The sequence below is a fragment of the Gorilla gorilla genome, chromosome 10 (genome assembly GCF_029281585.2).
Source record: "Gorilla gorilla gorilla isolate KB3781 chromosome 10, NHGRI_mGorGor1-v2.1_pri, whole genome shotgun sequence".
NCBI classification, from domain to species: Eukaryota; Metazoa; Chordata; class Mammalia; order Primates; family Hominidae; genus Gorilla; species Gorilla gorilla.
Genome location: NC_073234.2, coordinates 43,636,531 through 43,648,627, shown reverse-complemented (window position 1 = coordinate 43,648,627; position 12,097 = coordinate 43,636,531). Strand labels below are relative to the sequence as shown.

The window sequence follows — 12,097 nt, the reverse complement described above, 5'->3', positions numbered from 1 at the left end:
TTCTCTGGTCCATCTGTGCCCCCTGAGGGAGGGATGCTCCAGCTGGACAAGAGCTTAGACACTGCCTTGAGGGCAGCAGTAGTCAGAATGCTGCTCCCAGACCGCACCCCTCATCTCCCACCAGCGGACCCTTGAACAAGTCACTTAACTTTCTAAATGCTGTTTCCTCATTGGTAAATTGTGGACAACAGTACAGGCTTTTTAAGATGGTTGCGAGGATTGAATGAGATAGAGTGTATGTCGTGCTTTTAGCACAGAACCTGGCCCCAAGTAAGTGCTCACTAGCTTTCTATTATAAGCCAACTCCTGAGTTTGGGAAAGACTGGGTTACTTGGAGGCAAGAGTCTCAGAAGGAGTCCCCAAAGCTGATCAGAAGCTCAAAATGGGAAGGGGCTGGGGCAGGAGGGCTGTGCTTTGATTTGCTGGGGATGGAGTCTCAGCACCACCAGAAAGCAGAGTTCTGGAAATCTCACTCTGTTAATCATTTTGTACTTTCAATCAAAATTCCTTTTGCTTTTGGCAGCACTCCCATGGTGAAGGTCGGTCTGCCCCAGCTGTGCTAAGACAAACAAAAGGAGGGGAGCAGGGTGTGGCAGATGGCAGCCAGCAGGGCTGCAGGGAGGGCTGGCGGATGGCAATAGGGCATCCTGCATGGCAGGGCATCCAAGCAAGGCAGCCCAGGGTGAGCTGTGAAGGGGGCATGGGCACAAAGGGGCAGCAGCTCTCCTTCACCCACCCAGGGAGTCCCTTCTGGGCTCCTATTTTGTCATAACCTGGAAGGCTTGATATTTTGTCATTCCATCCACTACCGCCCTTTACATCTCTCCCACAAGACCAAAGATACTCCCCATTAAGACAAGAGGCAAGTGGATTACTTGGTGTTGGGATTTGTTGTGAGGTTTGCTGACACCTTGACCATTTTTCACTGGCTGGAAATGAAAGGAACTTCCCACTTGCTCTTTGAAGGCAATTTCATTCTCTCCAGGGTCCTTATTTCCTTCCCATATTCTCTCACACTCCCAAACTTCTGAAGAAGGGAGCAAACTTTGGCCACGAGGAAGGAGTGGAGCTGAAATAAGAGAGTCCAGGGTCTTGGAGGTGAAGGGGGAATGGCCAGGTCCTCCAGTCCAATCTTCTTTGCTACCTCCCCCCTCTTCTCGCTTTGCCCAGACCACACACCTGCCTCTGTACTTGTCACTGCACCTGCACTGTTGAATCCACCTTTCCTGGGTCACGCCACCGTGCTGGGTGGTCACAGCCTAGGACCCTGTAGAGCCGCAGCCTCCATGTGAACTGGATTCAGGTCTGGTGCTGTGTCCTCAGTTCAGTGGCACACTTGCAGCTGAACCTCTTGGGGCTGGTGGGCACCAAGGGTCAGAAGCAATTCTACCCAAAGATGCTGGTGCTACCAACTAACTCCTCAAGGTAGATAACAACATATGGCTGTGCCCAACCTGCACTGGCTGCTGACCCAACTCTACCCTGTCCAGCCCCTCTACCTGAGTAAACACTTTCAGCTGCCCTCGAGAAATGGTAGTATTGGCTATGTGCTGAGCCTAGCGGCACTGCAGCTCATGGAGGCAGCACCGGCTTCAGGCCGCTGTGGCCTTGGTGGTCCCTTTGATGACACGGAGGTGGATAAATGCCTGCATCAGCTGACACTGAGTTTGTGGACACCAGGGACCTCTGCAGCTAGCTGGGAAATCTTTCCCAGGAGGTCTCCCACCCCTTCCCTCTGGAACACCCCCTGACGAGGCCAGGGGAGGAACCCCTACTCTATGTTCTACTCTGGTACCTAGTGCTCACGGTGAGCAGGCTGGCTCGGGGCAGCCCTCCTCAGAGCTGGAGCACCTTTCAGGTGCCTTCTGAACAGATACTGTTCAGAATACAGATAAACAGATGCCACCAAGGTCCCCTAGCTGTGCAGTGGAGGGGCAGGTTTCAAAATCAGATCTGTCTCCAAAGTTCCTGCTCTTAACCAAAGCTGTCCCATCTTCCCACCCCTCTCCATGGGCCTGTCCTCTCCTCTAAGTACCATATCACAACTCTCCCAGGACTGGCGTCATCTTAAGAGTCAGTGCCTTCTCTGTTCCCAGGGTCCCCACTGACTCCAACCTGCCCACGTCCTCCACTACATGAACCCAGAACTGTTGTACATGATGGAACCACCTCCATGCCCATGGGTACTGTCCTGCCACCAGCCCCAGTGGGAGGCACCTCTGCCTGTCCCTGTCCAACCCCAGTACCCCATCTTGACCAAGGCCATGCCCTGACCTGCCTCCAAGAACAGACCAGCAGCTCACTCCCTAGACAAAATCACTTCCTTTTTAATTGCTGTTGAAGAAGATTCACACCACTGCCTCCAAGGAGATGGGGGGGCATTTCCCCCTTGCCCCCACCTCTCTCCCCTCCCCAATTACCTGGTCCTTTGCAAACTATTTTAGCCAGAAAAAAAAAAAAGACCGGAAACCACTGACACAGACAGCCCAAGGGCTGGGTTGGCTGAGGGAGGCAGGGCTGGGCCAGGTAAGTCCGCCCTATCACCCACTTTGTGGGGAAGGGGCAGGGGGCCTGGAAACCCTCCCAGCCACCTCGAATCCTCTCAGCCCTGGCTGGGAGAGGTCACGGGGATGAGGAATGGCTCTGGAGCTGCTCCAGTGGGAGGGAGGGGCTGGACAGAAAGAATAATGGGGGAGGGGTCCCACTGTAGGGGTGCCCCCTACCCCAGATCACCACGGGCGCTGCACAGTCACAGGTACGCAGTCACGGTCACAGACACAACCCGAGAGCACCCCCACCCCACCCCACCCCCTGCCCACCCTGGGCTTCCCCTACCCCAAAACGCCCTCCCCACGCCCCTGCCCGCCCCCATCCCCATGTTGGGGAACAAAGCAATAAATTACAAGGCCCCCGCAGCCCTCTTAGCCCGCTCCTGCTCCATCCCTTCTCCCTCCCAAGATAGTAGTGGGAGGGACCCAGGCTCTTGGTTCCCCCCGGACTCTTTAGCTTCCACCCATGGGTAGGTGTAGGGGACGTCCTGGTTTCCACTACTCACGGTCCCTTTCACGGAAAGGGTTGGGAACCCCCCCACCCCCCCACCCCCATGAGCAGCAGGGGTCCTGCCCCTCGCTGCCCTTGCCCCCTTCACTGGGCAGTGAGATGAGCATGGAAGGGGTAGGGTTTCCGTATTGGCCCCAAGTCCCGGGGCTAGCCCTCCCACGTACTAAACCCTCCCTCTGGCGTGGCGTCGCCCCAGGAGCCAGCCTGGGTATGGGCTCCCGCCCTGGGATTGTTGAGCTCGGGCAGGACCGGGTCTTCTTTCCGCCCCTAGGGGGCACAAGCGGGCATGTCCAAGCACTTAGGAGCCCGTACCGCTGGGGACGTCCCCTTCCGCGAACCCCGAGCGGGTAGACCCAGAGCAATCCGAGTGTGGAAACAGTGGAGAGGGGGCGTGTTGAGCTGGGGTCTCCATGCCACGTTGGGGAGAGGGAGGTGAGTTTGTGTCTTCTGGAAGGCGTGGGGGCTGTGCCCTCGTGGGGGTAGGAAGTGCTCCCGTGGGGCGGGGTGCGGATCGGAGAGGTGAGTGGGTGCGTCTGTCCAGCGGTCCGCCCGGTGTGGTCGTGCCCGGCCCGCTTGGGGATGGGGGTGTCTCTCCCGCTGGGCAACTATACCAGCGCAACCGGGGCGTCGGCGCGGCCCACGCTAGCGGCGCTGCTCCGGCGGCGGGGGCTGGGCGTGGCGGTGATGCTGGGCGTGGTGGCCGCGCTGCCGCCCTCACCCGGGCAGCCGTGCTGGAGAAGGATGTCGGCGCACAGCTGGCTTCCAGCCTGGCGGGCGTAGAACAGCGCCGTGCGGCCCTGGGCGTCACGGGCCGCCACGTCCGCGCCGTACTAGAGGGCGGAAACGGCCGCGTGACCGCGCGTCCCCAGGGCGCCCACACCCGGCGCCGCCTCCCCCACATGGCCGAGCCTACTTCCGGGGTCCCTCTGGGAATTTCGGGCTTTCCCGCGCCAGGCGTTTTCCGAGATGAAGCCTCAAAGACCCCCTTTCCTCCCCCCAGCTCACGTACCCACAGCAGCAGTTGCGTGATGACGACGTGGGCGAGCTCGGCCGCCAGGTGGAGTGGGGAGCGCAGCTGTGGGTCCTCTACGCTGGTGTCGAGCGGCCCGTGTCGCGCATGGGCCAAAAGCAGGAGAACGGTAGCCACGTCCTGGGCCTGCACGGCGGCCCACAGCTGGCGGCCCAGCGGCTCCTCCGTGGTGCTCAGCGGCGCCAGGAATAGCAGCTGCTCGTACTTGGCGCGAATCCACGACTCGCGCTCCTCCCTGCAAGACCAGGGATCAACGGAAAAGGCTCTAGGGACCCCCAGCCAGGACTTCTGCCCCTACCCACGGGACCGTCTCAGGTTCGCACACCCTCAGCAACCCTCCCCCCGCTCTGTTCCCTCACGCTTACCGCGAAGAGTCCCGCGTGGGCTTGGCACGGCCTCGCGTGTCGCTTTCCCACACGCGGTTGGCCGTGTCGTTGCCAATAGCCGTCAGCACCAGGGTCAGCTCCCGTGGCCAGTCGTCCAAGTCCAGCGAGCGAACGCGGGACAGGTGTGTGCCCAGGTTGCGGTGGATGCCAGAACACTCGATGCAGATGAGGGCGCCCAGGTTCAAGCTGGCCCAGGTGGGGTCTGCGGAAGGAGCGTAGAGGTCGGCTCCCAGCCGGGCAGCACAGGCACCCCGGCATTCACCACACTCCCTAGCCCCTCCGCTGCCTCCTGGCACTCACTGGGGGCCCCGCAGTCCACGCAGATTGAATTCCCCTTGGCGTTCCGGATCGCCTGGATGGCCACGGCCTCGCTTTGGCTGTCTGTGCGCAGCTGCAGAGAGGGTTTGGGTTGGCACTGACTCTGCCTCCAAGCCCCACCTCCTTCTCAGACACCTCTGCTCTCCTCTCACACGACTTCGGCCGTGTCGTTGCCAATGGCCGTCAGCACCAGGGTCAGTTCCTGCGGCCAGTCCTCCACTCCACCTCAAACTCTTACCTTGACCTTGCTGCTCTCACAGCATTGCAGACTGGCTAGGATCTGACTCTCGATGGCCTGGACCCAGGCATCCCGCTCCTCAAAACTGGCTGCCTCAAAGTGCCACGTCTGACCCGTGCTGGACACGATCAGGAACTCAAAGTTTTCCTCTGAGTGGGGGATGGGATGGGGTCATTAAGGGACAGAGTTCAAGCAAGGGCTGCCTTTCCCAAGCCCATCCTCCCTGATGTCCATCCCGAGCCCCTGGGAGTGGGGCAGTGGGGGTAGGGAAAGCAGAGGGTGGGGAGCAGCAGGAAGCCCGAGCACATGCAGGGGAAGGCGGGGGCACCCCCACCCTTCTGCACCCCAGCTGAGCGCCCCTCCCGGCTCCCCACTTGTTACCTGCTTTATAAATATTTCTTAAACTACCAAAGGATTTTAGTTTCCACATTTTGCGCTTGGCTGGTTTCCCGAAGCGAAGGAGATAGAGATAGAATGGAGAGCAGAACAGAGAAAGAGAGACCAAGAAAGAAGGAGAAAAAGACAGGTAGATGGAGAGATGGAGAGAGATAGTGACAGAGTGCCAGAGACAAAGCAGGACAGACAGATGGGGAGAGAAAGCAGAACTAAAGTCAGTGGCCCCGGAGCAGAGTGGAACAGAAGCCAAGAGCCATGAGAGTAGGCAGATCTGGAACCTGGGTCTGAGCACCCGGCAGAGAGCAGGGGCAGCAGGGATGGGTTATCAAGACCAGCGAGGAGCTGGACCTCTGGGAGAAGAAGGGAGGGTCAGGATCTGAGTGAACATAGGGGAAGGGGACAGAAGCTAGGGCGCAGGGCTGAGATGAGAGGGCCCTGGGGCTGGTGGCGGTGGGGGTGCGGGGAATCACTGAGGGACAAGAATGGGGATCACTATGGTCAAGGGCTGTTGGGGAGCACTTGGCAATAGAAAGTTATCGGGAGAAGGCCGGGCACGGTGACTCATGCCTGTAATCCCCACCGCCTGTAATCCCAGCACTTTGGGAGGCCGAGGCGGGCAGATCACGAGGTCAGGAGATCAAGACCATCCTGGCTAACACAGTGAAACCCCGTCTCTACTAAAAAATACAAAAAATTAGCCGGGCGTGGTGGCAAGTGCCTGTAGTCCCAGCTAGTTGGAAGGCTGAGGCAGGAGAATGGCGTGAACTCAGGAGGCGGAGCTTGCAGTGAGCCGAGATCGCACCACTGTACTCCAGCCTGGGTGACAGAGTGAGACTCCATCTCAAAAAAAAAAGAAAAAAAAAAGAAAAAAGAAAAAAGAAAGAAAGAAAGTTATTGGGAGAAGGGGCTGGGTGGTCACAGAATCCAGGATCTGGGGAATCAGTGGGAGATGCAGAGATAAGGGGCTGAATCACTGGGGATCAGGGGGGCTGCCGGGTGCAGGGGCTGGGGTGGTAAGTGGAGTTGAGGGAAGGAAGAGGAACTAGAACGTCATTAGGAGAGGGAGCAGGAACTATAGACATGGACATCGTTGAGAACAGGGGCTGGGGAAAGGAATTAGCTGGGGAACAAGGAAAGAAGGACAGGGGCTGGGGGATGTCCATCCACTCTTTCACTAAGTTGTGTGCAGTGGTAATGGTAGTCAAGCACTCAGCTCAGGCACTTTTTCTCCTGCTGCAGGAGTTAGGCCGGGGAGCTGATGTTGGGGATGAGGGTTCTGGGTGGGAGTGGAAGTGCCTGCCAGAGCCTCACCTTCAGCCTGCCCAGCCGAGCCTTCAGTCTTGGATGGTGTTGTCAATTTTTTCCTCCTCTGCTTCTTCACCATGGGAGAAGGAGGGGGTTCCCGACTCAGGGGGCTCAGGTCTCCAGATGGGGTACAGTCTTAGGGAGGAAGACACAGCTGCCTCAGTAGCCCCCTCCACAGATTTCCTGATTTCTTGATAGCCTGTCTCATTCCCTGAACTAGCTTTGGCATTTTAGGGCTCCCCTCCTCAACTGTCCCTCTTTCCCCCTTGATCATTCCTGAGGATGCAGGGAGATGAGAGGTTTAGAGTCAGTCCTGCACTCAGATCCTGGTTCTGCCACTTACTGGCCTTAAGACCTTGAGCAAGGCACTTAATCTTCTGAGCCTCAGTTTCTTTATCTCTGAAATAGGGGTGATAATCTTGACCTGACAAAACTGTTGTGAGGATCATTTGTTTACCATGTTATTTGCATACTATATATATATTTTTTTTTTCAAACATGTCAAACATGGCTATGTACTAGACAATATTCTCAGTTTGTTTAAACCTCAAAGCAACCCTCCGAAGTAGAAACTATTATCTCCATGTTACAGATGAGGAAACTGAGGCATGGAGAGGTCAAGTAACTTGCCCATGTGGCAAGCCAGGATTCAAGCTCAGGCAGTTGACGTTAAGAGTCCACTTGTCTTAACCATTATGATAGACATGGTGTGATTGAACTTATTCATGTGTGGGGCTCCATGTGTTCACTCATGCATTTATTCCAGCCTCCAAGCCTTCACCCCATATTCATTTCCCACACTCATCCTATTTGGGTGTGGAAGACAGCAGATGGAAGGTCATCCCCACTGACCCGTGCTGAGGGCTCGGGCCAAATTCCGGTCTGGCTTCAGCAGGTGTTTGGATGTCTGATCTGGTGGTGGCTGCAGGGAACTGGGACTGGGGCTAGGGCTTGGCATGGGAGTAGTGGCTTCTGTCAGAAGAAGATGAAACCTCAGTGAGCCTCTTTCTTCTGGCCCCATTCCTTACGTGGTCCCTCTTTATCACCCAGCTTCCTACTCGCCCAGTGCCAGCCCCCTCTTCCCTCTTACCCCTCTTTTTCCCCAGCCCTGGCCCCTCTTCTGCTCCTATGTCATAAACCTTACTCACCCAGGCCTTCACCCATCTGGACAGTGCTCATGTCCTTGACGAGCCCGTTGATGCTGGCCGAGGGGCCAAAGGCAGAGATGGCCCTCGGGGGCCGCTTGCCCGGGACTTTGACTGTTGTTCGCAGCAAGTCCATCTCCTTGCCGTGGGTACTGTGGATGTAATCCTGAAGGGGTACAGGGCCGAGAGTGTAGGGAAGGTTGGGGTCCTTGGTATGCTGGGAAGCAGTCAATATGGTACAGAATAGAGAGGGACTGGGGAGGGGTCTTGGGGGCAAAATGGGTTGTGATGAGCATCTAGGGGATGGGCCCATCAGACTTGGCCCAGCATTGTCTCCTCCAGAAAGCGTTCCCTTCCTGGGTGCTCTCCCACTAGACTGCAAGTTCCTGGGGCAACGTATTTACCTTTACATTCCTGGCATGGGCACATGGTGGGCTCTTAACACATGCCTGCTAAACTTAAGAGAAGAGGACTAGCACTTCCTAGAAATGAGGTTAGTGCTTTGTCAGAGGCATAGACGGGTAGAACTTGAGGGAAATCCAAATCTGGCCAACGTGGCCCAGTTTCTGCCACTCACGTTAATACTGGGGTGGTAGAGTAGAAAGCCATTACTGGACAGGGTTACATATTTCTTCTTCCATTCTTTGTTCAAGGAATTGCCACTTCGTTTTAGTAGGAAGCTCTGGAGAAAGGGGAAAGACACGTGGGAGAAAAGCCAACTAAGACCAGCTGCCCCTAGCCTGTCCCAGCCCCTGGATCACTCACCTGTTTGATGGGGATGGCTCGCCCACTCCCTGTTGTCTCTCCCCGACTATCCAAGCTTCGTTTCTCGGAGTCACTACCCCGACGATTCTGGAATGGTTACTGGAATCAGTTTGAGGATGGATAGAGGGATACACTGATGTGACGATAGGGAAGATAGATGAAGAAGGGCCCAACAGAGGAGTCTAGGGACTAGGGAAGATGGGCAGGTCATGGGGGACAGGAGGATGGGGGTCAGCATGTCCATGTCCAATACCGCAAAAAGGCTGGTCCTGCGCTTGGCTGCCCGGTGCAGGGACCCTGGGGTGCTCAATCCAGCCACTGCAGCTGCCTCGGCTCGGAGCTCCCGGTGACCAACATTCGGTGAGGACGGGAGGGAAGAAGAGTAGTCGCTAGTGTGGCCCCCGTTACTAGCCTGGGCACATATGGAAGAGTCAGCAGAGCTGAGATGCCCCCTGCTCCACCAAGCTACACTCATATCTCGTTATGGGGAATTTGAGACATTCCTTGATCACCTCACCATTTATTTATGTTGTCATTAATAAATTTTAAAATCCTCACTAACATTGTGACAATGCTTTAAATGTTGTAAAGGTTGATTCGCAAGTATTGTGTCATACAATCATCCTGATAGCCTTGGGAGGTTAGGTGAGTTGCTTAAGGACACTGCAAATGATGTCTCAAATCTGGTTGATTTCCAGTCCAATGCACTTTCTGCCAATAGTTTCACTGCCATTTCCATCTGTTTCCCCACTCCCTGAACCTCCTTGGGTACTCTGTACCTGTCCTAGGATCCCCAGCCCCTCTGCATCTTACCGGCCCCTCTGCAGACTCTGAAACCCCAACTCACCTGGCCAGCTACCGGAGTGGATGCAGCTGAGTGGCTTGGGGAGCTGGGCAGGGACTTGCAGGCAGCCAGAAGCTGTTGCTGCTTGCGCAAGGTCACCACCTTCTGGGCCACTGAGGGGAGTTGAGGGAAGGAGGTGTGAGCAGGCCAGATACCCAAGACCACCCTTCCATGCCCAGCTTTGAGAAATCCCCAGTAGACAACACAGGACCCAACTTCCTTGTCACTGTGGCCTCCATGCCACCTGTGGCCTTGCCAGCTCCTCCAGCCCAGAAAGACCTTGCGACTATTAAGCAAACCTTCTCTGGCCTCCCTGATCTGTCCTCCCTCCCACAAAGGCTAATTTCCTGTCACTCACAGAGAGAGGCCTGGATGCCTGACCACTGAGAATATCCCAGGCCCCTTGCTCTGGCTTCCCACATATGCTGGAGATCACTACACTCACCCTCCTGGAAGACCCGATCCACATTGAGCCCGTAGGTTGCACAAGTCTCATAGTAGCTGCAGCGTTTCATGTCCGAGCATAGAGCTCTGGCACGAGCATCTCCCACCACCCGAGGGGAGGAAGCACTGATCCTGTCTGAGGGGACAGGAAAGGGGCAGGATTGAACAAGGAGCCCCACCTTGTTCGATTTTTCACAATTCCCTTATCCTTGCTTGCACTGGGCCCTCAGGGTGGGTCCACTGGGGATGGGGTGTGAGAGATCATCTTTTCTGTGACCAGGTGGAATGGGAGTACATAAGCCCTTTCTGAGTACTGGGCCCAGTTCACACACCTAGCTGTGTATGAATAGGCTGGGTGAACTGTGTGTGTGTGTGTGTGTGTGTGTGTGTGTGTGTGTGTGTGTCCTCAAAGAATACTCCAGAGCTGCTGAGTGGTGCTTCCTGACAAGGTCTACATAGCTGAGACCCAGGCGCGAGCGACAATCACCCTGCCCTGCAAATCCATAGAACCCTGAACTGGTGGGAGGACACCAGCTTGTGAACTAGGAAAAGGTTGGGTGCCCATGGGTCATGGCTGGACTGCCCACTCTGCAGCAAGAAACCAGGATGCAAGCAACAGGTGGAGATAGGCACCAGCAGAACAGGCATCCAGACCAAGTCCCACCAGCTCGACACAGGGGAGTGCTGGAAAAGCATTTCCTGGCCTTGGCAGAGTCTGGGAGCCTCTGAGTCATTTCTTTGAGAACTAAAAGGTTTTCTGCTCTCTTCTTTTCATCATCATTTCCTTTGTGTTTTCACTTTGTTTTTGGATAAGTTCCTTTAAAAGGTGTCAGCCTGACCCAGCTGTCGCAAAAAGGAAGATGGAAAAGGTTTCCTATCCACACTAGGACTTGAGATTTTCTGTGTCCTAGGATGGTGGCACTGGGAAATGGCAGTGTCAGAACACAAGGTAGGTGACATTTCAGGAGAGGCAAGGAGATGGCTATTATAGCTGTCCTTTCCTCCCTGGAGATCCCCTGTTCTCTGCTCAGACCTTGGGAAGTTATTGTTTGGTTTCATGACTCCCTTATTTGGAGACCAGGCTCCCTCCAGAAGGGTACTGTAATCCAAGTGGCCATTTCCACACCTTACCAAGTTCTCACCCATGTTGGGCAATATCCCAGTAGCCTCCTCAGGGCCTCCCTTGAAAGCAGTGCTTTCCTAACCCCTCCTTACCTTGTGTCCCCACCAGTGCCAAGGCCAGGCCTCCTCGTCCCTCCCCACGAAGGGAACTCAGCTGCCCATGGAGACGGCTCACAGCCTGGAAACTGTTCTCATCCTCCAGGCTGAAGACGAAGATCACAGCATCTGCCCAGCCTGAGAACTTGCGGGGAGTGAGGGAGCAAATGGAAAGTCAGACAGGTCTACTCCTCTGGACCCAATCCAGATGGAGACCTGGGAAGCCAGAGCCCTCTCCTTTGGCCAGTGCTGACCCCAGCCAGCCTGTCCCCCACCACCTCCACCCTCACCTTGGCATCAGGTGCCCCAGCTTCCTCTCGGATTAGCACCAGATGTGTCTGTCCATCCACCAACATTTCTTTCTTGTACTGCTCACCTGTCCAGAAGAGTTGGAAGGGGTAACAGGTCAGAAGTGACAGGTCACCAAACCTCCCCATGCTCCCAGTGCTTTTGCTATTATGGCCTCATCCTTCCCCCCGGTCTCCACATCTGCCTAATCATTGATCTCACTCCTGGATCCCTGACCCCAATGGTTAGCTTACTATGGCTCTTCAGAACTCACTCTCTGTCTTCTCCAGCACCTGGTATGAGCCAGTCAGGAATCGGTGGATGAGCGATGACTTCCCACTCCTGGCATCGCCCAGCACACCCTGAGGGCAAGGTTGTGGAGCAGAAATTGTGGGATATAAGAGAAGGCAGGATGCATGGGTCTGGACACTCCAGAAAACCCAGAGAGATAAGTCATCCAAGCGGGACCCTACAGGGCCTGGATGACAGTCATTCCAGAGAGAGCAGTTGGGAGGATCAGAGCAGCTGGGGGGATCGGAGCAGTTGGGAGGATCAGGGCATGAGTGTGGTAAGAAATGATCCCAAGCTCAAAGTGGAGCATGAGCTGAAGAATGTCAGCAATTCAGTACCAGCTTTTTTGTGTGTTGGGTTGTTTAGAAA

The 12,097-nt window shown here is 55.8% G+C and overlaps 1 protein-coding gene across 5 annotated transcripts in view; it reads right to left on the bottom strand.

Annotated features, from left to right (window-relative positions):
* Positions 1-871: 871 nt before the first annotated feature.
* The window catches only part of AGAP2 (ArfGAP with GTPase domain, ankyrin repeat and PH domain 2), an 18,400-nt gene continuing 7,174 nt past the window's right edge, over positions 872-12,097 (bottom strand). For 2 of the 5 annotated variants that reach the window (XR_010129485.1, XR_010129483.1), the window contains exons 3-20: positions 11,712-11,799; positions 11,440-11,525; positions 11,147-11,294; positions 9,933-10,067; positions 9,491-9,600; positions 8,897-9,055; positions 8,644-8,730; positions 8,456-8,560; positions 7,882-8,044; positions 7,586-7,705; positions 6,740-6,868; positions 5,414-5,473; positions 5,033-5,181; positions 4,777-4,867; positions 4,456-4,678; positions 4,070-4,325; positions 1,180-3,890; positions 872-1,069 (exon numbers count right to left, since the gene is read on the bottom strand). Coding sequence is in view for 2 of the 5 variants with exons in the window: in XM_031016640.3 (XP_030872500.1) it covers positions 3,666-3,890; positions 4,070-4,325; positions 4,456-4,678; positions 4,777-4,867; positions 5,033-5,181; positions 5,414-5,473; positions 6,740-6,868; positions 7,586-7,705; positions 7,882-8,044; positions 8,456-8,560; positions 8,644-8,730; positions 8,897-9,055; positions 9,491-9,600; positions 9,933-10,067; positions 11,147-11,294; positions 11,440-11,525; positions 11,712-11,799 (2,334 nt within the window). In the remaining 3 variants the exon portion in view is untranslated. Of the gene's footprint in view, positions 3,891-4,069; positions 4,326-4,455; positions 4,679-4,776; positions 4,868-5,032; positions 5,182-5,413; positions 5,474-6,739; positions 6,869-7,585; positions 7,706-7,881; positions 8,045-8,455; positions 8,561-8,643; positions 8,731-8,896; positions 9,056-9,490; positions 9,601-9,932; positions 10,068-11,146; positions 11,295-11,439; positions 11,526-11,711; positions 11,800-12,097 lie in introns of all 5 variants that reach the window. The other 3 variants (XR_010129484.1, XM_031016640.3, XM_031016641.3) reach the window with 3 other exon arrangements.